General features: G+C 42.1%; 1 protein-coding gene across 2 annotated transcripts in view; it reads left to right on the top strand.

The window, feature by feature from the left end:
• The window catches only part of FNBP1 (formin binding protein 1), a 135,889-nt gene that overhangs the window by 35,434 nt on the left and 74,159 nt on the right, over positions 1-26,296 (top strand). For both annotated transcript variants that reach the window (XM_021691795.2, XM_044920807.1), the window contains exon 2: positions 16,943-17,058. In XM_021691795.2, the coding sequence (XP_021547470.2) occupies positions 16,943-17,058 (116 nt within the window). The remainder of the gene's footprint in view (positions 1-16,942; positions 17,059-26,296) is intronic.

Genomic DNA, 26,296 nt, shown 5'->3' with positions numbered 1-26,296 from the left:
TTCTTTCTTTCTTTCTTTCTTTCTTTCTTTCTTTCTTTCTTTCTTTCTTTCTTTCTTTCTTTCTTTCTTTCTTTCTTTCCTTCTTTCTTTCTTCCTTCCTTCCTTCCTTTCTTGCTTGCTTTCAGGCTCCATGTCCAACTTGGGGCTTGAACCTGTGACCCTGAGATCAAGGGTCACACCCTTTACTGACTGATCCAGCCAGGCGCCCCTGAATCCTGGATTTCTACTTAATGTTACGTGACATATCAGTAGAGACATTTTTCCTTTTACTGAAAACCTCAAACTTGAATAAAATGGCTATGTTTATGCTATTTTGTCATTAATTACTCCGAAGAAGGGAATGGTAATAGAGTAAAGTGGAGGTAGAACTTACTTCATAATAGACATTTACTTATGTGATTTCCTTAGGTGTCTTTAAAATAGTAACTCATTAATTAAATTAGTATAATACTATATTGATAATCAGACCTGATGCCCAGTGAAGAAAATTTTGAATGCACAGAGAAGAACAGAATAGTTGGGGGGGGGACCCTCATAGTTCTAACCCCCTGAGGTAAACATGCATTTATATGTCTCCATGCCAAAAATGTATATAAAATTTATAATTAAACTAGGAACAGCATGTATACCAAATATGACAGAGTTAGTATGGCAGTCTCAATATATGAAGGGGTTATGCAAAATATAAGATAAATACAAAGTTCCAAATAAATAAATAAACCAACAAATAAATAAATAAAGGTTAAGAAGAGAAAGGTTACAGGGGCGCACCTGGCTGGGTCAGTCGATGGAGCATGTGACTCTTGATCTTGGGGTTGTGAGTTTGAGCCTCATGTTGCCAGTAGAGATTACTTAAAAACTAAAATAAAAAAATTTTTTTAAAGATTTTATCTATTTATTTGACAGAGAGAGACACAGCGAGAGAGGGAACACAAGCAGGGGGAGTGGGAGAGGGAGAAGCAGGCTTTCCGCTGAGCGGGGAGCCCGATGCAGGGCTCGATCCCAGGACCCTGGGATCATGCCCTGAGCCAGAGGCAGACACTTAATGACTGAGCCACCCAGGCGCCCCAAAATAAAATTTTTTTAAAAAGAGAGAGAAAGGTTACAAGAGGAAAATCCAAAGGCTAATGAACATGTCTGAAAAGGTTAATTTCCCAAATAATGAAAGAAATACATATATAAAGCAAGTTGCTTATCAAATAAGCAAAGCTTTCTTCCTCTTTGTTGGTTGGTTTTTGTTTCACAGATGGTGATATTCAGTCCTGGTCAGGGTTCAGTAAGTTAGTAGTACTCTGTTCACCCTTCTGGAAGGGATTTGGGCCATAGGCAGGGTGGTTTGCAGCCGGGATGCCTCAGCATAGCTGGCCTCTGTTCCGATTGGGTGGGGAATCTGTTGATAATTGTTTATTAAATATTTTGACTGTCACCTCTGCTAATAGGTATCAGTGGGCTTTAAAAGTGTTCCTGTCTGAAGACCTAGTAGTTCTCATGGGAATGTAAACCAATCTTTCTGGAATTTCTTTATAGCTTTGTACAGTATGGGTCTACTGGTAGTTAAGCTCCGTGAGAATAGAGAATTTCTGTCTTTTGTTTGCTGCTGTGGTCTTAGTTCCTAGAATAGTGTTTGACACATAGCAGGTGCTCAGTAAAATATTGTTGGATGAATGAATAGGTAAATGTGATTTTGGTATAGGGTATGTTGGTTACTGTAATATTTTGTGTTCTTGTAACTTTCATAAACATTTTATTTGAGGAAAATTATCTGTTATATTCCTGTGGTGGTTTGTGAAAAATATTTTCGGCTTTTAGACAATAATAGTCCTGGATTTTTTTTAAAAAGATTTATTTATTTTAGAGAGAGAGATAGAGCACTGTGGGGGCAGTGGGCAGAGGGAGAGGGAGAGAGAGAGCCTCAAGCAGACTCCCCGCTGAGCACAAAGCCGATGTGGGGCTCCATCTCACAACCCTGAGATCATGACCTGAGTGGTAACCAAGAGCCAAATACCTAACTGACTGAACCAACGAGGCGCCCCAGTCCTAAATTTTTTAAAAAAGTTTTTCCCCTAAGTGTGAAGTCTTTAACAATCAATAATCAATCCATACTTGGGTATTAAAGTGTTGCCCATTTTCTAAGAACGTTTTATATTTTATATGGGAACAAAATAGGAAGCCCATCACTCAAGTAATAGTTCAATACTTTATGTAATAGATTTTTCTATTGACTTCATTTTTGCTTTCATAAATGTTTTAACTTCAATTTTGACCTCCAGTTGGCAGAGGTTCGAGTGATCTTGAGTTTCTCTTTATACTGAAGATTTTCCCATTAACCCAACTGTAAACTAACAATTAAGTATTAATTATGGCATATTACAAAAGAATATATGAAAACATATATGTATAGAATGATGTATACAAAAATAGCAGTAAAATGAACCTGCATGTACATTCCACCCAGGTAAAGAAATAGAACATTACTCTGCCCCCCAGAAGCTCCTTATGGCCTCACTCTGATCACATCCTTCTCCCTAGTTGAGTATTACCCAGAATTTTGTGTGAAAAAATATTCTCTTGTTTTTCTTTTTTCCTTTTATTTATTTATTTAATTGATTTTCTAAAAAGATTATTTATTTATTTGAAAGAGAGAGAGAGAGAGAGAGAAAATGAGTGGGGTGGAGGGGCAGAGGGACAAGCAGATTCCCTTCTGAGCAGGGAGCCTGACACGGGGCTCAATCCCAGGACCCCGAGATCATGATCTGAGCCGAAGGCAGTCCCTTAACCAACTGAGCCACTCAGGCGCCCCTCTCTTGTTTTTCTTTATAGTTTTTTTGTCACTGAGTGACATTAATGACCATAACAGTAAACAATCTATTGTTTAGTTTTGCCTGTTTGGAGACTTTATATAAATGAAGTGAGATGGACAGTTGAGTTGTTTCCAGTATTTTGCTGCTATGATTCTGCTACATACATTCTTACTCATGTCTCATTGTGCACATGAACAAGAGTTTATGGTCTAGGTCCTAGACCTTAAGATATATATGTAGTGGAGAGATACCTAGGTGTAACACAGGGGCCACAAGTTCACCTTTATTAGGCAAAACCAGTTTCTTTTCCAAGGTCCCCAGCAGTGTATGACCCTTCCCACTGCAATGCATTGTTAACACTTGGTGTTTTCTGACTAAATTTTTGCTAGGCTGGTGGCTGTGAAATGGTATCTCTTTGTAGTTTTAATATGCCTTTCTCTGGTTACGAATAAGGCTAAATATCATTTATGTTTAAAATTCTTCTTGGGCGCCTGGGTGGCTCAGTTGGTTAAGCGACTGCCTTCGGCTCAGGTCATGATCCTGGAGTCCCGGGATCGAGTCCCGCATCGGGCTCCCTGCTCGGCGGGGAGTCTGCTTCTCCCTCTGACCCTCCCCCCTCTCATGCTCTCTCTCTCTCTCATTCTCTCTCTCAAATAAATAAATAAAATCTTTAAAAAAAATAAAAAATAAAAAAAAATAAAATTCTTCTTATTTTTACCCCTTTGCCAATTGAGTTATTTCATCTTTTGAAAAAAACTGATTTGAAAGTGTTCTTTCTATATTATATAGATACTAATCCTTTGTTGATCATAGGTGTTACAAGTATCTTCTCCCAGTTTATCCTTTATCATTTCACTTACCTTGGGTTATCTTTTCATGACCAAAAGTTTTTAGGTTTTTTTTTTTAAGATTTTATTTATTTATTTGAGAGAGAACGCATGATAGAGAGAGAGCATAAGTGGGGTCAGGGGCAGAGGGAGAAGCAGACTCACCGCCGAGCAGGAAGCCCGACGCGGGGCTCGATCCCGGGACCCTGGGATCATGACCCGAGCCGAAGGCAGACGCTTAACGACTGAGCCACCCAGGCGCCCCAAAAGTTTTTAGTTTTTATACAGTCAAGTTTATTAATTTTTTTTCCTTTATGGTCTTAACTTTTACATTTAGATCCTTAATCTATCTTGAATTAGTTTTTATATATTGTAAGAAATAGAGGTTTGATTTCATTTTTTCCAGTAGATATTCAATTATCTCAGCACCTTTTTAAAAACTTTTTCTATGTCGAGCACAAGAGGGAGAAGCAGAGGGAGCGGGAGAGAGAAACTTAAGCAGACTCCGATGAGCACGGAGCCCAATGTGGGGCTCGATCTCACGACCCTGTGACCAAGAGTTGCATGCTCCCCTGACTGAGCCAGCCAGGCGCCCCTCTCCCAGCACCTTTTGTTGAACAGCCTGTTCTTTCCCCCACTGGCGGATGATGATGTTAGTGGTGGTGGTGGTGGTCGTCATGATTAACGCTTACCGAGGGCTTACCACGTGCAGGCAGGGTTCTCAGCATGAGATAACATTTAATCCTGACAGTAACCCTACAAATAGATCCTGCTTTTAGCCCCCCTTTTAGACAAGAAACAGAAACACAGAGAGGTTAAGTGGCTTGCCCCACGTGACATTGCTGGCATTCCAAAGAGCCAGAGTTCAAACTAAGCCATTCTAGCTCCAGACCCCAGGTCCTCAGCCATCAGGTTCTCTATGTTTTCTGTATGGCTTCCTCTTTTCCATACAAAGTTATTTTTGCATGGGCCTGTTCTGTTCTTTGCGTTTTTCTGTCCCTGGTCAGTACCACACAGCTTCTTAATTAACTTTATTATGAGTCAGTGTACAGTATGGTTATTACCCCACGTTGTTCTTCAAGCGTGTTTTGGCTATTGTTTGACCTTCGCATTTGAATCTTTGGATTATGTTCTCCAAAAATTTGCTGAGACTTTAATTGAAACTACATTGAATCTACAGATAATTTGGAGGAGATAGCCTTCTAATTTATGAACATAGCTCATATCTCTTCATTTATTCCGGTTTTCTCTAATGTCTTTTTTTTTTTAAAGATTTTATTTATTTATTTGTCAGAGAGAGAGGGAGAAAGCACAACCACGGGGAGTGGGAGCAGAGAGAGAAGCAGGCTCCCTGCTGAGCAGGGAGCTGGATGTGGGGCTTGATCCAGGGACCCTGGGTTCATGACTGAGCTGAAGGTAGAGGCTTAACCGACTAAGCCACTCAGGCATCCCAAAAAGATTTTATTTATTTTTATTGAGAGAGAGAGAGAGCGAGCATGAGTTGGGGGAGGGGCAGAGGGAGAGAGAGATCTCAAGCAGACTCTGTGCTGAGCAGGGAGCCCAATGCAGGGCTCGACCCCACAACCCTGAGATTATGACCTGAGCCAAAACCAAGACACTTAACCGACTGAGCCACCCAGGCACCCCTTATTTATTTATTTTTTAAAGATTTTATTTTATTTATTATTTTTTTTAAGATTCTATTTTTAAGTAATCGCTACACCCAACATGGGGCTCGAACCCAGAACCCTGAGATAAAAGGCCACATGCTCCACCGACTAAGCCAGCCCCAGGCACCCCTCATTTAATCACTTTATTTACTTATTTTTTAAATATTTTATTTATTTTTATTGAGAGCGAGAGAGAGCACGAGCAGGGGGAGGGGCAGAGGGAGAGGGACAAGCAGACTCCATGCTGAGTGTGGAGACTGACATGGGGCTCAATCTCAGGACCCTGAGATCACAACCTGAGCCAAAACCAAGAGTCCGATGCTTAACCGACTACACCACCCAGACGCCCCTCATTTAATCATTTTAAAACACAGGCTCTAAGTCACAAAGAAGTCTTAGAGAGAAAGAGGGATTGTATTAGTTGGCAAACACTCAAAGAAAACTGTCCTATGGAACCCTGGCTGTGGTCTCCAAGGCCCTGGCTGATCTTTCTCCTTATCACACCCTTCTTCCTCTTTATATCTTCACACTCCAGGTATACTGGATAGCCTTCATTTCCTTCAGTTTGCCTTGTTCTTTCCTTCCTGGCACCTCTGCACATTCTCTTCCCTCTGCCTGGCCTGTTTCCCCCTCCCCCACCTTTTCCTCCCGGCTTCTCCCCATTTTGCCTAGCTGGCTTTTCCTTTTCCTTCTTGTTTCAGCGCGAACATCACTTCCTCTGAAAGGCTTTCCCTAATCCCACATCCAGAACCGATCCCACACTTCTATGCGCCCACTGCCTTTGATCTTAATTAAAACTGCACTGTCCTCCTCTGTAATTCTAGTGCCTGGCATGGAGCTTGGCTCATGGTCAGCTCTCAATAAGAAATGGTTGAATTCTTGCAATTTATTGGAAAGAGACAGGGGTGTATGGGTTAGATTGAAAGTAACAGAGACCCAAAGAGCAGTGGCTCAGATGATAAGGACACATATCATCTCACACTAGAGTGTCCAGAGGCAGGCCATTCTGGGATTGGTGTTGAGGTCCAGTGACTTCATCTGCCATCCCAGCATATCAGGGACGCTTCCTCCTCGTGGTTGCAGAATGACTGTAGCAATTCCAAACATCACAGGCAGCTATGATCATGTCAAGTCAAGAAGAGGAGGAGTTTTTAGGGAGGGTGACCTTTCTCAGTAGCCACCCATAGATATCCCACACATCTGGTTAGCCTGGGTGACAACTCATGTCTAGCTGCAAGGGAGCTGGGAAAAGATATAATCTAGGTACTCTGCCAAAGGGAGGATGGGATGGGTATGGTAGCTGCTAGACTCTTGGCCTAGAGGGTCTGTCCCAAGGAATAGCTTACAGAACCAGGGGCTGGAAGAACTGGCCAGTCTCACAAAGGACCCTTGCCAGCCAGTACGAAGCTCACAGGTACATCCATTTTGAACGCCCAGGATAATGTCTCCCATCTCTGCAGACCAGTGTTTTTTCCCTAATTTGGCACGCACAGGGACAATTTTCACCTCTTAGCTCCAGCACTTCTTCCTGGAGAGCTTCTGATTGGTCCAGTCTAATCTGTCGTGTGGGTCCTTTGGGTCAGATGCTCCGCTGTAGCAGTGGGCTGGAGAGTTGGGATCCCTTGTTTTAAAAAGAGAACAACACCTATGCGTTTGCTTAACCATCTTTACTTAAAATTGGAAGTGAGTTAATTGCTAAGTGTTTGGAAAAGCTTTTGCATTGATATTAACTAAGTTTCAGATGATAGGGCTTAACATTTTTTTTTTCCTATGATATTTCTGAAACATTTTGCACCCCTTCCCCACACACATGGAAATATTTATAGAGTTTAGAAATGAGTCAGGTCTTTAAAAATCTGGGGGTATTTTTTTCCTCATTAAAAATGTAGCTTATATACTTTGTTCTCGTTTAGCCTTTGGATTGCCTTCAGTGTTCTGGTAGAGTGTGGTTTCTTCCTTCTTCCCTCTCCTTCTTTTCTTCCTCCCTTAGGTTGGTCTTGAACTCGTTTCCTGGGGGCGGGAATCACCTGTAGAGAACAGTGTGGGATGTTGGAGAGGTATGCTTAGTTCTCCAGGGTTTAAAGAAAGGAACGCGGGGCAGTCAGAGGAGGGCAGGTAACTGAACTCTCGTGTCTGCTGATTGAGCAGGCTCAGGACGAGAGACCAGTTCATATATAGTCAGGCTCAGCTGAGCAGATTTATAGACACCAGGAAATGAGCAAGTGGATTCCATTTCCAGGCCGAAGCCAGACACTAATGACACTGAACATTTGTGTTAAAGATGTTCATGTCACAATCACGGCTGGACAAAGCTTGTGCATCCTGTCACTGGGAGATGGCATTTTACATCTCTTGTCTGCTTGTCTCTTACACAGAGCGAAATTTTGCTTTCTGTGATGAGTTTCTGTCTTTCTATTAGAACTGATTGATTCAACCCACTCTGGTTCCATGTTAGAGCCATCTTTCTAACCCTGGGTTTTACAGCTGCATCATCTTTCATACTTTTCCTCTTCTACTTAAGATATTGGACAACGTCTAGACAAAAGAGTAATTTTTGGGGCGCCTGGGTGGCTCAGTCGTTAAGCGTCTGCCTTCTGCTCAGGTCATGATCCCAGGGTCCTGGGATCGAGCCCCACATCGGGCTCCCTGCTCAGCGGGAAGTCTGCTTCTCCCTCTCACACTCCCCCGCTTGTGTTCCCTCTCTCGCTGTCTCTCTCTCTGTCAAATAAATAAATAAAATCTTTAAAAAAAAAAAAATTTAAAAAAATAAAATAAAATGTTTTTTTTTCTTTCCCCCTTGAAAATGGTATTCTTTGAGATCTCTTTCACTCTGTCTTTGGGGCAGGCACAGGTGTTTATTTTTGTTTGTTTGTTGCTTTTACCGTATCCAGGGGAATGAAGGGGAGCCGAAAGTGACTACTGTGTTCTAAGAACACTGACATAATAGGTCAGAAGCTTATTGTGGCTTCTTGAAGGAATACATTCCATAGCAATCTCCCCTCCAAATCTCATCCGCTCAGACTCCAGGAGAGTCAGAATTCTGATGCTTTGGGTACAAGTTATGTTTTTCACCCTCTCTCGTCATTTCAGGATGCAGTGTAAGATTCAGCCGGGGTCATCCCTGCATTCGTCAGCCCTGAGTCTGCTCCTGTTCATCCCGTTCCATTTGTTGTACATCCAGCACCAGCCTCCCTGCTGCCCTTTGACACAATAGAATTATTGTCATAAAAACATGAAAATGCAGCTTTTCAGATTCTGTGTGCTTTTCCACATTCTTTATACCACGGACTTCGTCCACATGCTGTTGCCTCTTAAGCGTCTGTTAAAGTTTGGGTTTTTTTTTTTTAAGATTTTATTTGAGAGAGAGAGCGAGAGCAAAAGCAAGCACAGGGACCGAGAGAGACAAGCAGACTCTGTACTGAGCGCGGAGCCTGATTCAGGGCTCATTCTCAGGACCCCGAGATCATGACCTGAGCTGAAATCAGGAGTCAGACGCTCAACCGACTGAGCCAGCCAGGCGCCCCTAAAGTTTTGTTTTTTTTTTTAACTCATACATACGTTTTCATCCTGTGTTTTTTACATTCTTACTTGTTGGGTTCAGAATGTCATTGCTGGAAAAAGCCGTGAATAGAACAGTTCCTTAGTATTTTTATTTTCACAACAGAAACAGAGTTAGGTAGATTGTGGCTAGTTACAATATACATGCCTCCATCGGCATCTGGTTTTTATGGCAATTTGTGGACTTGCATCTTAAAGAGATTCGGAGTTCAATAAAACCTTCCATTTTGTGCGCTTTTCCTTTCTAATTAAAATCTTTCGTATTAACTTGACTGTCCAACCATGACACTGTGATGTTGGAGCTCCTATTTCGTCAATTACGTCCCAGACTCCTCCTTTTCAACCCAGGGGAGCACCCCTCCTAATTCACAGAACCTATTTCGGAAATAGCAGATGAATGTGTGATTTTACAGAATCTGTGTCTACTTGTTATTGTCAAACCAGAAGGTGTCTGTGCTCCTTAAAATAAACCCTCTACTGCTGCCCTTTACCTTTTATCTGTTCTTTCTGTGTAGACAGTGAATTTCCTTTGGGTAATGGTTTTTCATCACTTCAAGGTTTGACACTTTCATGTTGAAAATACGCATTTCGGTATTTCTGCATTTTTAAAAGATTTATTTATTTCAGAGAGAGAGAGCGCGTCAAGTGGTGCAGTGGGAGGGGTAGAATCCTCAAGCAGACTCCCCAGTGAGCACAGAGCCCAACGTGGGGCTTGGTCCCAGGACCCTGGTTTCATGACCTGAACCAAAACCAGGAATCAGCTGCTCAAGTGACTCAGCCACCGGGCACCCCAAGGGTATTTCTGCTTTTAATAGTATCTATGAGAAAAATTCTTTTTATTTGTCCATGGACATTAATTGAAGTCTTTGTTTCAAATTTGAGATCTAGAATTTCAGGTGGTATTCATGAGCATACATTTTTGTTTGTAAAGGTTTATAAAACTTTTTTGTTCCTATATATACAGCTACTTTAATATTCAGAACCTAATTGATTTTTAAAAAACGTTTTAAATGGGGGTTTTGTTACATTTACTCTGGGTAAATCTATACGTGCTGACACTTTTCTCTCAAAGATAAGAGGAAGCTGGGGCGCCTGGGTGGCTCAGTCGTTAAGCGTCTGCCTTCGGCTCGGGTCATGATCCCAGCGTCTTGGGATAGAGCCCCACATCGGGCTCTCTGCTCCGCGGGAGGCCTGCTTCTCCCTCTCCCACTCCCCCTGCTTGTGTTCCCTCTCTCGCTGTCTCTCTCTCTGTCAAATAAATAAATAAAATCTTTAAAAAAAAAAAGAAAAGATTAGAGGAAGCTAATACCAGTAATAATATCCCAAGGGATTCTGTTCAAATAGAGCCATTTAAAGTCTGCTTCTCAAAGTGCCCTAGTCCTTCGGAAAATGAATTTATCCTAAATTAGAGTATCCTAAAACAGTGTTCTAGACAGCATGGACGGAAGTGGACCTAGTGAGATGGAAAGGCTAATTCTCTTCACTGGGTGAGTCACCTGGGGAGACTGAGAGCTGGCCTCAGGATACCCTTCCTCTGAGTCTGAGCCATTGACACGGAGGTAACGTCAGCAACTTAGTTTCTTACCAGATCGGCTCGTTCCGGGGATTTTGAATTTGTGTCGGTTTTAGTACACTTTTCAATGACAGGAAGTACTGTGTTAAAAACTGACCTACATGGGGCGCCTGGGTGGCTCAGTCGTTAAGCGTCTGCCTTCGGCCCAGGTCATGATCCCGAGGTCCTGGGATCGAGTCCCACATCAGGCTCCCTGCTCCGCGGGAGGCCTGCTTCTCCCTCTCCCACTCCCCCTGCTTGTATTCCCTCTCTCACTGTGTCTCTCTGTCAAATAAATAAAATCTTTAAAAAAAAAAAAAAAAACTGACCTACACTTTGGAGAACAACTTCCTTGAGGCTGACTTGGATCTCCTCATTTTAAAGCAACTGGCTTGGTTCAGTCCCGGGTTTCAGCACCAAAAAAAAAAAAAAAGACAAAACAAAAAATAAAGCAACTAGCTTTTCTGAAAGTAGTTCCTGTGTCACTTCTTTTGCAGGTTTTGAAAGAAAAATCAGATTTCAGAAGACTTCTCAAGCATAGCCAAGAGTAGTCATTCTATACTGACCTAGAGAGACCAGTCTTGGTACTGACTGATGAGTTGCTAGGTACACGAAGGCAAAAATTTGTGTTGAACTTCAGGATGCTTCAGGAACTCTGATGAAGATGTAATGACCCAAACAACTGCCCGTGGTTCATACTTCTTCTGGTTCGGTCTTCAATGTGCTTACGCCAGACCTGAAAATAATTGGAAACTACAGTAATTGCGAATTCAGGGAGCAATAAGAGGTCAGGAGGGGGCCCATCGCGTTGGACCCAGCTCCTTAGAAACATCCATTTGCAGTTCTCTTGGCGATTTCGGAGTTAATTCTTGAGTGTGTGTGTGTGTGTGTGTATATATATGGTAGGCACTGGTACATTAAACATAATTTTCCATTAGGTCATATATTATCTGCCTTCCTTAATCTTTAGAAATACAAAGCTTTCCAATAGAAATTTTAGAGCGTGTGTCATGACGTAAGAGTTCTTCAAGTGCAGTCCCTAGACCTCCAGAGGTTCCAGAAACCCTCTTATGGAGTCCACAGAGTCAAAACTGTTTTCATGATGATACTAAGACACTGTCTTTCTCACGGTGTAGATGTTTCCGCTCATGGTACAAAAGTGGTGATGGAAAGGCCGCCGGTCCCTTGGTATGAATCAGGGCAGTGGCTCCAAACACAGCAGCTCTTGTACTCTTCACTGTTAGCTGTTTAAAAAAAAAAATCAGTTTTATCTAAAAATGTCCTCGATGGGGGCGCCTGCGTGGCTCAGTCGGTTAAGCATCAGCCTTCGGCTCAGGTCATGATCCCGGGGTCCTGGGGTTGAGCCCCGCATCGGGCTCCCTGCTCAGCGGGAAGCCTCCTTCTCCCTCTGCCTCTGCTGCTCCCCCTGCTTGTGCTCTCTCGCTCTCTCTGTCAAATAAGTGAAATATTAAAAAAAAATTTTTTTAAAAATGCCCTTGATGAAACAGTAAGATTAGTAATTTTATTAAATCTCAACTGTTGAATATACACCTTTTGAATAGTATGTATGACAAGATGGGAAGTATGCCTAAAGCACTTAGTGTTACCAGGATACTCAGGTAATTGTGTTGTGAGCTGAATAACTGCTTTTTTTGTGCACACCATTTTTACTTAAGAGAACAGCTGGCGAACAAACTCTTGGGCATTTGGCAGGTATTTTCTCAAACATGAATGAAGTGAGCCTGTCCCTTTAAGGAAATGACTATTTGTTGCCAATGATGGAATTCTAGCTTTTAAGTGAAAATTAGAATTTTGGAAAATTTGCATTTGCCACTGTGAGCTTGACAGCTCGCCAGTATTTATTTATTTATTTATTTATTTTAAAGATTTTATTTATTTATTTTGAGAGAGAGAATGAGAGACAGAGAGCATGAGAGGGAGGAGGGTCAGAGGGAGAAGCAGACTCCCTGCCAAGCAGGGAGCCCGATGCGGGACTCGATCCTGGGACTCCAGGATCATGACCTGAGCCGAAGGCAGTTGCTTAACCAACTGAGCCACCCAGGCGCCCTCCCCAGTATTTAAAGACTCATCAGATTCTTGATCTCGGGGTCGTGAGTTCAAGCCCCATAGAATAGAGCTTATAAAAAAAAAATAGGATGCCTGGGTGGCTCAGTTGGTTAAGCGTCTGCCTTCGGCTCAGGTCATGATCCCAGGGTCCTGGGATTGGGTCCCAGGTCAGGCTCCCTGCTCAGCAGGGAGTCCGCTTCTTCCTCTCCCTCAGCCCCTCTTCCCCACTTGTGCTCTCTCTCTCACTCAAATTTTTTTTAAAAATCTTTAAAATATTTTAAAAATTTAAAAATTAAAAAAATACTCATTGGAAAAGCTGAGATAGGTAGCAATATAAACAAATGTGATTTTAAAATATTTTGTAATGAAATGTGGCAACACTTGGAAGATCTGCAAGTTATCAGTGAAATGATATTTTCTAAATGACTAGTGCATAATGTTATACAATCATGTGCAGGTAAAAGATCCATTCAAAGTACAAGATCGACAAGTGCATTTTATTGTAACCCCATATGAAAAATTTTTGGGATGGTTTCACATTTCACATTGCAACTAACCTTTAAGAAGCTACTATTAGTTGAGTCTTGGTGTGGTAACAAATAATAGCTATAATTACCTAAAAAGGCTATTGAAATACTCCTCCACTTTCTTACTACATATCTGCATGAAGTCTTATTTTTTTCGCATATTTCAGCCAAAGTGAGGAATCACACCAGATTGAATGCAGAAGCATCTGAGCATCCAGCTGTCTTCTATTAAGCCAGACATTAAAGAGATTTGCAAAAATGTAAAACAGTGCCTGTTTTCTCACTTTTTGTTGTTGTTGTTTTGGAAAAGAAAGTTCTTAAAAAGAAAACAATGCTATTTATTTTGACATGTGATGGATTTAGTGTCGTCTTTTTAAATGAATTAATATGTTTAAAACTCTCAGTTTTTAATTTCTGATACAGTAGATATTGATAGCCATAACCCACATAAATAAAAGCTTTTGGAGGTCCTTAATGATTTTTAAGAGGGCAGAGGGGTCTTCAGAACTGCTGTTATGTAACATCACAAGGGAAGGGGTGCATTTTTGATAATGGCCCCATCTCCAAAGTGGCAAAGGCTATTTTTTCAAGGGCCATTTATAATATTTGCTCACAAAGGAGTCTTTTTAAGATTTGGAATGTTTTTCCATTAAGTTTTCCACATTTTGGTCAAGAATGTAAGTGGGTTGATTAGTTTTTCATCTGTTTTGAATTTGCTTTTAGCTGCTGTCAAAAAAGTCCATGCTGGGGCAATCCATGTGATGAGAGCGGTAGAGTGTGGCATCATTAGGGATGTTTTAATATTTTTAAAAATTTTATTTGTGACAACATTTTATTTCATTTCATTATTTTTCTAAGTAAGCTCTACACCCAGCATAGTGCTCAAACTCACACAACCCCGAGATCAAGAATTGCACACTCCACCCACTAAGCCAGCCAGACGCCCCAAGAGATGTTTTATTTTTTTATTTTTATTTTTTATTTTTTAAAGATTTTATTTATTTGACAGGGAGAGACACAGCGAGAGAGGGAACACAAGCAGGGGGAGCGGGAGAGGGAGAAGCAGGCTGCCCGCGGAGCAGGGAGCCCAATGTGGGGCTCGATCCCAGGACCCTGGGATCACGACCCGAGCCAAAGGCAGATGCTTAATGACTGAGCCACCCAGGCGCCCCAAGAGATGTTTTAATACAGCATAAAAAGAATGATACTATATTGACAAACAAGTACTAGTTTATTTGTTGCTACTGAGTAAGGTTTTTAGTATTAAGATCTTCTATCTTATTTTGACCTTATTTTAGTGCTTTATTACGGCTTGCAGAATGTTCCTGAATACAGATAACTTCATTGAAAACATATTGTTGGTTTGGGGCCAGTAATTTTTAAGGTAGACTCAATTCAAATGTAGATTTAAAAAAAAAAAAAAGAGTTTTGGTATCAAAAGCTGTTGCTCTGTATTCTATACATCAAGGCTAAAAAAAAAAATCGCATATTCATAGGGAAAAATATGTAGTGAGATTATCAGCAGCACAATCTAAGAGCAGATGGTGTTAACAAGTTTTCAAGGAAACCCTATAACTACTGAAAACAGTAAGGTTCTGCGGATGGGAGATGAAACAGACGACTCTCAAATGGAGGGAGGGGTCTGGAAAGGAGTTTTTAAATAAATAGGATCTATGAAATTGGTTAGCAAAGGGTTACCAACCAGCCCAGAGCTTTAAAGAAGCCTTGCTCTAAATAGCTAGGAATGGTTTGTAATCATTACTTGAATTGTTTGTATATTTGTCCTCTCAAGTAGTTTGAAGTGACCTACAGTCTTGTTTACACTATTAATTTGCTTGACAACCCCTGTCTTTACAGAGGACATAAATAAATCACCTTCCTGACTAGTGTTCCTTGAAGTGGAACCTAGATGTCCGTGGAATATATTATTGGGGACCAAGAATCAACGAATACCTTAAATAGTTGTCCCTTGTTTTTTTATGATAATGTAAACAATTACTGGATTTAAAGACATTCTACAGTAATTCTTTTTCATGAGAAAAATATTCCAGGAAAATAAAACCTTAGTTTCTAAAACTGTCCTGTGGGCCTGGGCGGGGGTAAGGTTGAGGAAATGAGTTTTCTTCAAGAAGAGGATTTCTGACATTGGAGAAAAAGTGCTTTTGGCTCTGCAGGGTGCCCACTCCCACCCAAGGGAGACGTCTAGGGAGCTCTGTGTACTCATTTTCTGGTTTGCATAGCTTTGAATGGAATACAGGATGAAAGCACGAGGACAGGTAAAAGGTGGGAGGTGCTAGGTTTTAAAACCAAGCTGAAGGATGGCACCAAGTGTGTCCTATAGGATCACACAACACCTGTGATAGGATTAAACTGTGGCTTTGTATTTTTTAGACTTGATTTGACTCTTTCCCATTTTCCATGATCCTCATGACTGAGTTGTGAAATTAGGCAGGCACTGATTCTGCATCTTTAGGCAAATGACTACACTCCGCTCGGTTCGGTGGCCCCCGGTGGTGAAGTCCCAGGGTGGGGCCAGAACCTGCATTTCTCTATTCCTGCTATCTCCCCGGGGATAGCACTCGGTCCATCCTTCTCTGGAGGCAGTTCTCCCTTCCTTGCAATGTCGCGCTGACACTCCCCTAGCTTTCCCAGGCCTTTCTGGGCTCTCCCTCCTGGGCCAGGCCCTCTTGACTAATTCAGTGCAAAGCTGCTGCCGACTTTGCTGACCCTCTCCTGGGATCCCTGGGTGCTGCTTCAGATCCACCAGCTCACAGGCCTCCCTCCTTGAGCTCCCAGTAGATCTGTGTTTCCAGCTCCCTTCCGGACATGTCACTCCCTCACGCAACGAGTCACTTCACCCCAAACTGCTGCCCATCGACTCTCTAGTCCCCAGAGCCAGAGGCAGGGAGGCCCCCAGAATCTTGCCTCTCCCTCATATTCCTTTCCAGTCTCCTTCTGCAATCGGCCGCTAAGACTAGTTGATTCTAGTTGTTACAGGTCTGGACGTCCTTCCCTCTCCTCCTGTTTTCTCTCATCTGGACTAAGGAGCTATCTCCTGACTTCCACCTCCTGGCGATTGGAAACATGTCTGTGGGTGTGCCCCTCTCCTTGCAAATTCAGCAGCTCACGTGTGCGCACTGGACAGGCTGAGCTCCTTCGCTCGTTGTTTGAGGCCTGGGGTGATGGGCAGGGACTTTTTCCAGTTTCTTACCCACCACCCTCCTTCCCTTGAGCCCTCCCCCCCACCTTCGCTCCAGAGGGACAAGTCTCGTCCCCCCCTCTCCGATCCCCAGATTCCTGGATGTGTCCCCACTTTCGCAGTAGCTGTTGCTGGAATACCCACCCCCTCTCATTCTTCCAGGCTAGGAACCTCCAGGCACTCTGCAAGAAGGGGCTCTATTTCCGTTCATTTCGGTTCCCCGGCTCCTTTCCTGGCCCACAGTGTGGGTTTGATAAATGTTCAAATGTTTGAATAAGGTCCGCATGAGTCATTTTATTTATCTGTTTGAAGAAAGCAGTATTTTGTAACTCTTCTTGTTCCCATTTGCTTGCCCCAACTTACAGTGAGCTGTTTTGAATAACTCAGAGATAATAGGTAAGGTGCTGGCAAGCAGGACTGAGTTGATGTGAGTGTTTCACCTCTCAGTTTTTGGAATCTGGAAAAGATATTTTCCTTTGCACCAGGACATTAACTATATCCCCAAACCATGTTTCTAACATGAACGAATGGGTCAGAGTTCAGTACCCCAGGCAGTTTTCAAACCAAATTTGGTAATGTTGATTTAAAACGGCTCAACAAGAAAAGCACCCAGTACAATCATGGAAAATATTAGAATGGCTTTCTACACAGCGACATATTGTTGAGAGAATTGTTCACTGAAATTATATTAATCACAGAGAAGGATTATAAGCTCTCTCTCTCTCTGTTTTTTTTAAACAGGATCAATTTGACAACTTAGAAAAACACACACAGTGGGGAATTGACATTCTTGAGAAATACATCAAATTTGTAAAGGAAAGGACAGAGATCGAACTCAGCTATGCAAAGCAACTCAGGTAAGTTGATATTGAAAAAGGTTATTTGTTAACTGCAAAATGGATGTAACAATAATTTATATTCTCATTTATACTCTGAATATATAATCCTTTAAATATTTTCCCCTTTTATGTAAGGTGATATTTCAATTAGAAACCATTGCTTTTGATAGAGAAGATTCATTTCCATAGAACAATAAAAATAAAAACTGAGTTACTGCCCTTAGGCTCTGGGTTTTTGTTTTGTTTTGTTTTTTGAAGGATAGTTTCTGAATTTTGGAGCTACTTATTTTTTTTCCAGAAAACTCCTAATTGAAATATAATATATAGAGAGAGAAAAGTACACATTAAAAGTGTTCAGCCCCAGAAATCTTCACAGAGTGAACACCCCCCCGTGTCACCAGCACCCAGATGGAGAGACAGGCAAACCCAGCCCCAGAGGCCCCCCGGCCCCTTCTGGTGCTCCACCCTCCCATGGCTGTCCACTCTTCTGACTTCGAATGACATGGACAGTCTTGCCTGTTTTTGAACCTCATCTGAATGTATTGATTTATTAGGCACTGTTTGTATTTGACTTCTTTTGTTCTATATTATGTTTGGGAGATTCATTCATGTGGCTGTATATGGTGGTAGCTTGTTTCTTTTCACTGGTGGTTGGTGTTTGGGTGTGTGAGTATACCACAGTTCACCCATTCCTCTGCCACTAGGCGATTGCTCGTCTCCTGTTTGGGGATATGGAGTCTGCCTACACCCAGGAGTGGAACTGTGGGGTCATAGGTGTTAGCTTTAAGTAGACAGCTTTCCAAAATGCTTCTCCCGATCCGTGTTCCGTCCAGCAGCCCGTTAAGAGCCCTGTAGAGCAGCATTTTAAAAGTGCTTGGACTGCTTACATCTTTAATGATGAAATTATCCAAGAAATTTTGCTTTTAGATAAAATATGTAAAAGTTGTTGGTAGAACAAAGCTGGAACTTGCCGTGGCAGGCACAGACTTTAATGATTTCTTGTTTGGTTGAATTGGTTGGTGCAGATTGTTTTAAGACCTGTTAAAGATCCAGATGACTTTTGGTATAGAAACATTTCATTTGAACCCAAAGAGCGTCTGCAGGAGGGGTATGTCAGGTGTCACCGAGAGAAGATGGATTCTTTTAGAGCTGGTGTTGTTTATAAATAAGCACCTGAGTGGTACATCTGGATTGTTTTTATGGATGACAAGTTTTGTTTCTATTGAGTAAAGAAAACATAAAACATATTGCTCAGTGAAGTAACCGTAACCGTTATGACTTGCTGAATCCAGATTGATTTCTGGCACTGTGTGTATCAGCCTCACATCCTGAATGTGGCAGTAGGGAAGGGGCTGCTTCGTGCTGATTATCTAAATATCGCACTGTTCATCATAAAATGTCTTTGGTGTGAAAATGGGTTACATACATCCTTAGCCAAAATACGGTCTCACCTTATGGATTTATCTGTTTGTTGCCTTTCTTTTTGTATTAGCTTACACTTGTCTTCCCTGGCACCTTTGTCATGATCCTGTTTTGTTTGGGAGGTTTATGATTAGATGCCATTAATTCAGCACTTAGCAAGTATCTGCTCGGTTCTGTGTCATGAAGGGAAAGGGCTTTCTTAGCTCCCCCTCTGGATTGCACCTGGCTTCTTGCCCTTTCTCATCACCCTAGGTGAGGGACGGAGGATGCAAGTAACAAAATGGGAGGCTGTTGGAAAAGAATGCAAATTCCAGTGTGGGTTTAGGGTAAAATAAGATGGCTCTCCATTGACTGTTTTACCCTCTTGTGGATCACAAGTTGAAACAGAGGATCAGTGTCAGGGATCTGATGGCAATCTCTTGAGAAGTACTTTTCCTGAGATCTAAATACATATTTAGTAGACTCTACGCCCAACATGGGGCTCAAACTTGTAACAACCCCTAGATCAAGAGTCCCGTGTTCCACTGAGGGAGCCAGACAGGCGCCCCCTGAGATTTAACTATTAACATTGTTTCATTACATCCCTAAGAGGTATCTCAATTTATACTTGTTGGGAGAAGTTGATGTACAAGATCAGGAGTAATTGAACAAATGCCTTCAAGACCATTACTAACCCTTCAGACTGGTCTTCTCCTTGATACTGAGCCCTCAGCCAGGTCCTCAATGCCGATACATAAGCATCCTTTCTATCCTTTGTCGATTTGCTGCCCCACTCACCGAAGTGACTCAGTTTCTCCTTTCTGCAAACCCAGCATCTCCTTTCCCATCCTCACCACTTGCTTGCTATGTTACTGAGAGCATGGAAGCAGTCAGAAGAGAATGTCTGCAGACTCTCAGCATCTGTGCCCCCCACCCCGAGATGCTTCTGTCTAAATCCAGGCCCCCCTTTTATGCACTCGGTGTCCCCCCTCCCTCTGGCTCTGGAACTCAGCCCCAGTGGTTCTCTCTCCCATGTCCTCAGTTCTTCGTTCCCTGCTGGGTTATTATCGCCATCGACACACAAGCACACCCTCATTCAAAAACAAACTTCCCTGAGGTGGTTCTCCCCACCAGCTGCCACCATGTCGTTGTTCCCCGTTGCAGCCAAACTTCTCGAAAGTGTTCTTACTTGCTGTCTCCAATCCCTCTCCTCTCACTACCTTAGACTCACCGCACACCACTCAGCCAGAACTACCCTTCCAGGCCCCTGTAACTTCTGTATGGTTCAACCCAATCGCCTGTCCTCAGTCCGGCGTCCTTGACCCATCAGCAGCTTTGACAGGGTGGATGCTTCCTCCTCCTTGCTTGGCCTCTGTAATTCCAGTCTTCTGGCTTCCTTTCTACTTCACTTTGAGCTCCTTCTCAGCCCGCTCGCTGGGTCCTCCTTTGCCTTTTGCCTCTTTACCCGATGTGCCCTGGTGCCCAATCCCTGTCATCTCCCCCTCTCGATCTGTATTCCCTTGGTGATCTCATCTGGCTTTAAGTATGATCCACGTGACAATGGCTCACAGGTATGTACCTCCAAGCTAGACCTCTGTCCTGGACTCTGACACAGATTATGCATTATCTCCTAAAACCTATTTGAAATAGAAAGTGTCTGAAACCGAATCTGTCTGCTTAAAATCTGCATCTGCACAGCCCAGCTTTTCCCCACACATTTGAGAGCTGCTCCCTCCTTCCTTGTTAGGTCAGAAACTCTGTTCCTTATTCAGTCAGAAGTCCCCTCTTTCTCAGCCACTACCCCACCCCCATCCCCAATCTAAGCCATCAGGAAGTCCCGGTGACTGTACTTTGCAAATTTACCCAAGATCTGACCCCTTCTCATGACCTCTACCTCAGCCACTGTGCTCTAGTCTCCATCACCTTTCACCTGGGTTATTATGAGGCTTCTAACTGGTTCCTCTTACTCCCTCCTTATCCCCTCTTGTCTGTCTGTGTTCCACAAAGCAGCTAGATCATGGCACTCTGTTCAAAATTCCAACTCTCCATTTCACTCCGTAAATCCAGAATCCTTACTGTGGATGTCCTACAAGGCCCTATGTGATCATATCCCCCAACCTTTCTGACGTCCTCTCTTTCCTCCTTCTCCCTCCTCTCGGCTCTAACCGTACCAGCCTCCTTGCTGTTTCTCATACACACGAGGCACGCTCTTGCCCCAGGGCTCGCCTTTCTGTATGGGTATCACCTATATGTTCCTCGCATGCCCACCCTTTCACCTCCCTTCAAGTCTTTGCTCAGATGTTAACTGCTCAGTGAGGCCTACCTCATCTTCCTGCTGTAGTTTACAGTTTTTCCGTAGCACTAATAACTTTCTAACACTCTTTACAATTTTCTTATATATCATATTTATTACTCATTGCCTTCCACTCCTCCCTGCTAGAATGGAAGCCCCTTAAGGGCAGGGGTTTTTGAGTTGTATTCACTAAAGTATCCCGGTAGTATGGAACAGTGCCTGATGCATAATAGGTACTCAGTAAATAGTTGTAGAGTGAATCGACAGGTACCGTTCTAAGATGTTTGGTCCCCACTGCTTCAAGGAGAATCATGTGTTTGCCCAGGCTATGAGAGCTGATGAGGCTTACCAACAGAACAACCAACAGTGTGTCAACTGAGTGCCAGGGGAGCTCTAATGAACGAGACACCTTGGAGCTCACCTTCTCACTGTGGAAAACAGACCACATGCAAACAAGCAAAAAATTAAATCATTTAAAGATAGCATTTATCATCCCAGATAAGAAAAGCCAGTGATGTAATAGAGCATGATGGTGGGTGGGGGTTACTTAGCTAGACTGGCCAGGGAAAACCTGTTGCTTGAGAACCGAAGGACAAAGAGAGAGGGCCGGCATGCCAAGGTCTAGGGGTAGCTCTTCCAGGCCAAGGGATCAGCAAGTGCAAAGGTCCTGAGGTGGAAACATGTTCAAGGAATGGAAAGGCCAGGGTGACTGAAGCATGGTCAACAAATGCTTGCTTGAAATATCAGTATGATGTTGAAAAAGCAATGCTATCTTTTTGGAGAAGCTTCTGGCATTAAATCATTTTTATTTTTTTCGGCATTAGAGAAAAAAGAACACCAACTTATTTTAGAAGCGAAGGATGATCATTAGGGCTTTGATTTGTGTAGGTTTAGGGGTTGGCAAATTACAGCCTATGTCCCAATCCATCCACTGCCTAGTTTTATAAATAAAGTTATACAGAAACACGGCCACATCCATTCATTAATGTATTGTCTATGGCTGCTTCTGAAAACAATTGCAACTGACTAGCTAACGGGGACCACCTGAGCATGACCTACTTGCAAGTCTAAAATACTCTCCAGGGGCGCCTGGGTGGCTCAGTCGTTAAGCGTCTGCTTTCGGCTCAGGTCATGATCCCAGGGTCCTGGGATCGAGCTCCTCATTGGGCTCCCTGCTCCACGAGAAGCCTGCTTCTCCCTCTCCCACTCCCCTGCTTGTGTTCCTGCTCTCACTAACTCTCTCTCTGTCAAATAAATAAATAAAATCTTTAAAAAAATAAAATAAAATAAAATACTTACTCTCCGACCCTTTACAGAAAAAGTTTACTGACCCTTGCTATAGTTACTATTTCTTCAAGGCAATGTAAGGTCAAATACCTAATAATGCCTAATAAAATTTTAAAACATTTCATAGACCTATAGAAGAGAACCAACTATTTGATTGCCCTTAGCAACTGTTAAATTTTTTTAAAAAGTTAAATTATTTGTTATGATAATGAATTCATATGATTAAAAATGCCAGAGGTAGAAAATGGTGTGCCGTGAAGGGTCCCTTCTCTTAACCCTGTCCCTGGGGACAGTAAATGTTATCAGTCTCTTGTTGATCCTTCCTGAGAAATTTTATGCCGACACAGGCAAATGAGGGTGTGTTTTCTTCCTTGCTTCCCCAGCAGTCCCTTGTGCCCTTGTCTTTCTACATCCTGGAGATTGTTCCAAGGATTCATTATTTTTGTGGTTTTATAATATTGCATTGGCTTGGTGGAGGTGTTGATTGTTTCCAGTTGTTTGCAACTCTCAACAAAGTTGCAATGCATAACCTTGTACAAGCCTGTCTAGAGACAAAGTTCCTAAAAGTAGCTCTCTGGTTTTGATAGAGTTCACCAAGTTGCCACTCAGAGGCTGTGACCCTTACCGCTCATAGCAGAGCCTCGGGCAGTGCTACTTACCTTGACCCTCAGCGCTCCCTGGTACCAGTCTTTTCTTATCTTTGCCAACGTGATAAGTAAAAATTGGAGAGTCTGAACCTTAGTTTGTGTTTCTCTTATTATCAATGAGGTGGAGCCTGTTTTTATACATTTGAGCCATTTATACTTTCTTTTTGATGACCCATTCATGTCCTGGTCAATTTTTTTTTTCTAATCGGAGTTCATTGTCAGTAAAGGGTAACTATGTAGAAATCATTTTATAAAATATATTGCATATATTGCATATACAAGGAATTCAACTTACATTTACTTTCACCATAAAAAGTACATACAAGTGAAACTGCAGGATTTTCTGAACCATAAATATTAAACTCTTATAAGATTTAGCAGAAAGATTATAAAAAACTTGTAGGATGTCATTACTTTTTTTTTTAACTCCACATTATAATTTTAAGCACGCTCAATTGACTCACTGCTAAGTAAGATAAAGAAAATAATACTTACATGTTTTGCTTCCTGTTCTAGTTGAGTTATATGATTTGGTCTTTAACACAGTCCCACAGTTAATTTGTCTTAATTCTGCATTTATTTGTTTACTTATTTGTTTATATTTATTTACTTATTAGAGAGAGGGTATGTGTGTGCACGGTAGAGGAGGGGCAGAGGGAGAGAATCTCAAGCAGACTCTGTGCTGAGTGCAGAGCCCGATGCCGGGATGGATCCCATGACCCTGAGATCATGACCCGAGCCAAAGCCAAGAGTCAGATGCTTAACCGACTGAACCACCGAGGTGCCCCTTAATTCTGTATTTAAATATAAACGTATGCTCACCTCCATTCCTCTACCACAGCTTCTCCACCTGTCTCTTGGCATCAAGAGAAATATGAATATTTCCTTCCCTAATGAGAGTTTATGAAGTAATCCTTCATACAAACAAACTCCTGTTTGTTCCTGTTTGAGAATGCCCCCATACTTGATAATAATTTGACCTGGTTGTTCTCCAGTCATATTTTAGTTCTCTCCAAACTTTGTTGCTGCATTGGTTTTTGGTGGAAAAGTCTGGGGCCAGCCAGATTTTTTTTTTCTTTGTAGGTGACTTGCTTTGACTATATATGTGAAGAATTTTTTTTGTTCCATTTAGCAGTTTGATAACATCGCCAAGCGATGATCATTGTTTGTCAGTTTCCTTAGAGCCCTTTCATATGCAGATTCAGTTCTTCATTTATTTCAGGGTAAGTTTCTTCAATTACATCTGAATATTTTTTCTGTACTACTTATTGGGTTATATATACTTCAGAAATATGAGTTTTCCTTATGTTAAAGCATCTTGTTCTTTAGGTAATCTTTTTTTCTGCTTTTGTTAGTTGCGTTCCTTATTATGATTATCTCAAAGTTTTCTTCTGTTAAATTTGATATCCATCCCACTTTATTTATTAGTTCTGTAGTGGTATGCTTTAGTTCTTAGTTCATTTCCCTAACTTTGCCATCTATTTTAGCCCGTGGTCTGGGAAGTCTTTGCTTCATTGGCTTTGTGTTTTTATTAAGTTTGTCTGTAGTGTAAAATATTCTGGAGGAGTTTGCTTTTGCTTCTTTTCCTTCTTTTCTTCCAGATTGGTTTCTTTCTTTTTTTGGGGGGGGGGGGTCATTCCCTCCCTCCCTCCTTTCCTTCACTCCTCCCAACCTACCTTCTTTCCCTTCCTTCCTTCCCACCTTTCTTCCTTCTCTTCTGTATTACATATCTTTTTACCTCGCTTATGTTTAATATGGGCAGTTCAGTGAAGTGCTTAAGAGAACAGACACTAGAGCCCCAATACCTGGCATGCATTCTTGATTCTTCCATTCAATAGTAACACAACTTGGGGCATATATTCTCTGTGCTTCATCTTTTTCATCTGTAAAATGTGAATAATAGTAATTCCTCCTTTCTAAGGTTGTTAAGGGGACTTAATGAGATAAGGCACATGCACTTCCTAAGCATGCTTTTCTTACCTGCATAAACAACATCAGTGCTGCTGTTGGTTCTGATAGAGGGTAGTTGAGCATTCCTGGCTGTGCTTCTAGAACTGTTGGCCTTTACCTCTGAGTACCATTATGGGGTAAGGGTGAGGCAAAGGGCCTGCTTTTGTACATTTTGTCTTTGAGACTCTGAGTGTGTTCCGGAACTTTGTTAGAGGTTCTGTTTGAGAGATATATCCTGTTCCTTTGGAATGCCTAGGTTAGGGATGAGCTTCCACAGGCATCCAGCTTGGAGCCCTGGAACGTGAGGATCCAGGTGGTGACCCCTGCTCCTGCCCAAATTCTGGAACCTGGGTGGTCGGCCTGCATGTCTTCTTAGAGCTTTCCTGTCACTGTTCCTTGACTGCTTACTCACCCCTCAGTTTACTATTGTCTAAATTGATCTTCAGGCTTTCGTGGGCTTATTCCTACCCTACCCCACCCCCTGCCACAGTGGCAGTGAGGGTGGGGGCAGCATCCTTCCATGCGGTCCTAGAATCTTCCGTCCCTCACTGTGGTCGCCGCTTTTCAAAGTGCGTAGGCTGAAGTTATGCTTCTTTCTTCATTGGCTTGTTTTCTGCTGTTGAAAATTGTCCTGGCTTTTAATTCTCACCTCTTGTTGGGAAATCACAATTCTCTGATCGAACTTTATTCTGCTGTCTTTATCCAGAAATCTTGTGGTGAGCTTTAAAAAAAAAAGAAAGATAGAAAAAACAAAACATTCCTGGACCCAACCCTGGACCTTCCATTTCGGAGGGCCTGGAACTGGGCCCAGGTATCTCCTTTTTAAAAGCTTCCCTGTGGCTCTTCGGATCAACCAAGTTAAAATCCAGTATCCTTATGAGAGGATTATATTTTTCTCTTAGCTTTTAATTAGCCTGTCTGAAGAGCAAGTTTAATATATAAAACACTTAAAATTTCTCAGAAAGATCCCATAAATTTAAAGCTGCTCTTTGTGGTTTGTTTTCTTGCTTGTTTTTTAAGTAACCTCATACAAAATAGGGGCAAGAAAGCCCATCTCCAGAGAATGGAAATGAAAGTTGATCTTTCTTTCTAGTGGTCCCTGAGAGAAAAATCCTGATTTTCCCTTCCAGACTTCTTAAGCTTTTAGTTTTCTGCTGGCTTTTATAGAGTGAATTATTCATTGGTGCTTTTAAGAAACATTTTGAAGGCTATATATGCTAACATGGTCAAAGTGAGACTCATTCATCACAATGTGACGGTCTCCACAGGCTGTCACCCACAACAGAATATCCCCTCCTCACCCCCCCCCCCACCGTGGTCTTTAATCCTGTTTAGGATTGGATTGGTAAGAAGGAACTAAAAAGAGTGCTGGTTTTACCTTTCTATATTCAAGCTATGTTTCCTTCAACTGGATATAAAATTTAAATTATTTTTATGAAGGCTTAGGACTGGAAGCTAAAAAGAAAATGTAGATTTATTAATTTTTTTAATTTATTTTTTAAAATTTGAAGTGGGGTTTTTTTTTGTTTGTTTTATTTAAGTAGTCTCTACACCCCACCTCGGGTTTGAACTCACAACCCCAAGATCGAGTTCAAGAGTCGCACACTCTTCTGACTGAGCCAGCCAGGTGCCCCAGAAAATGTGGATTTAAATAAACCTTTACAATAACAGTTGCGAA

The sequence above is a fragment of the Neomonachus schauinslandi genome, chromosome 13, assembly GCF_002201575.2.
Source record: "Neomonachus schauinslandi chromosome 13, ASM220157v2, whole genome shotgun sequence".
NCBI classification, from domain to species: Eukaryota; Metazoa; Chordata; class Mammalia; order Carnivora; family Phocidae; genus Neomonachus; species Neomonachus schauinslandi.
This window is presented reverse-complemented; position numbering and strand designations above follow the sequence as displayed.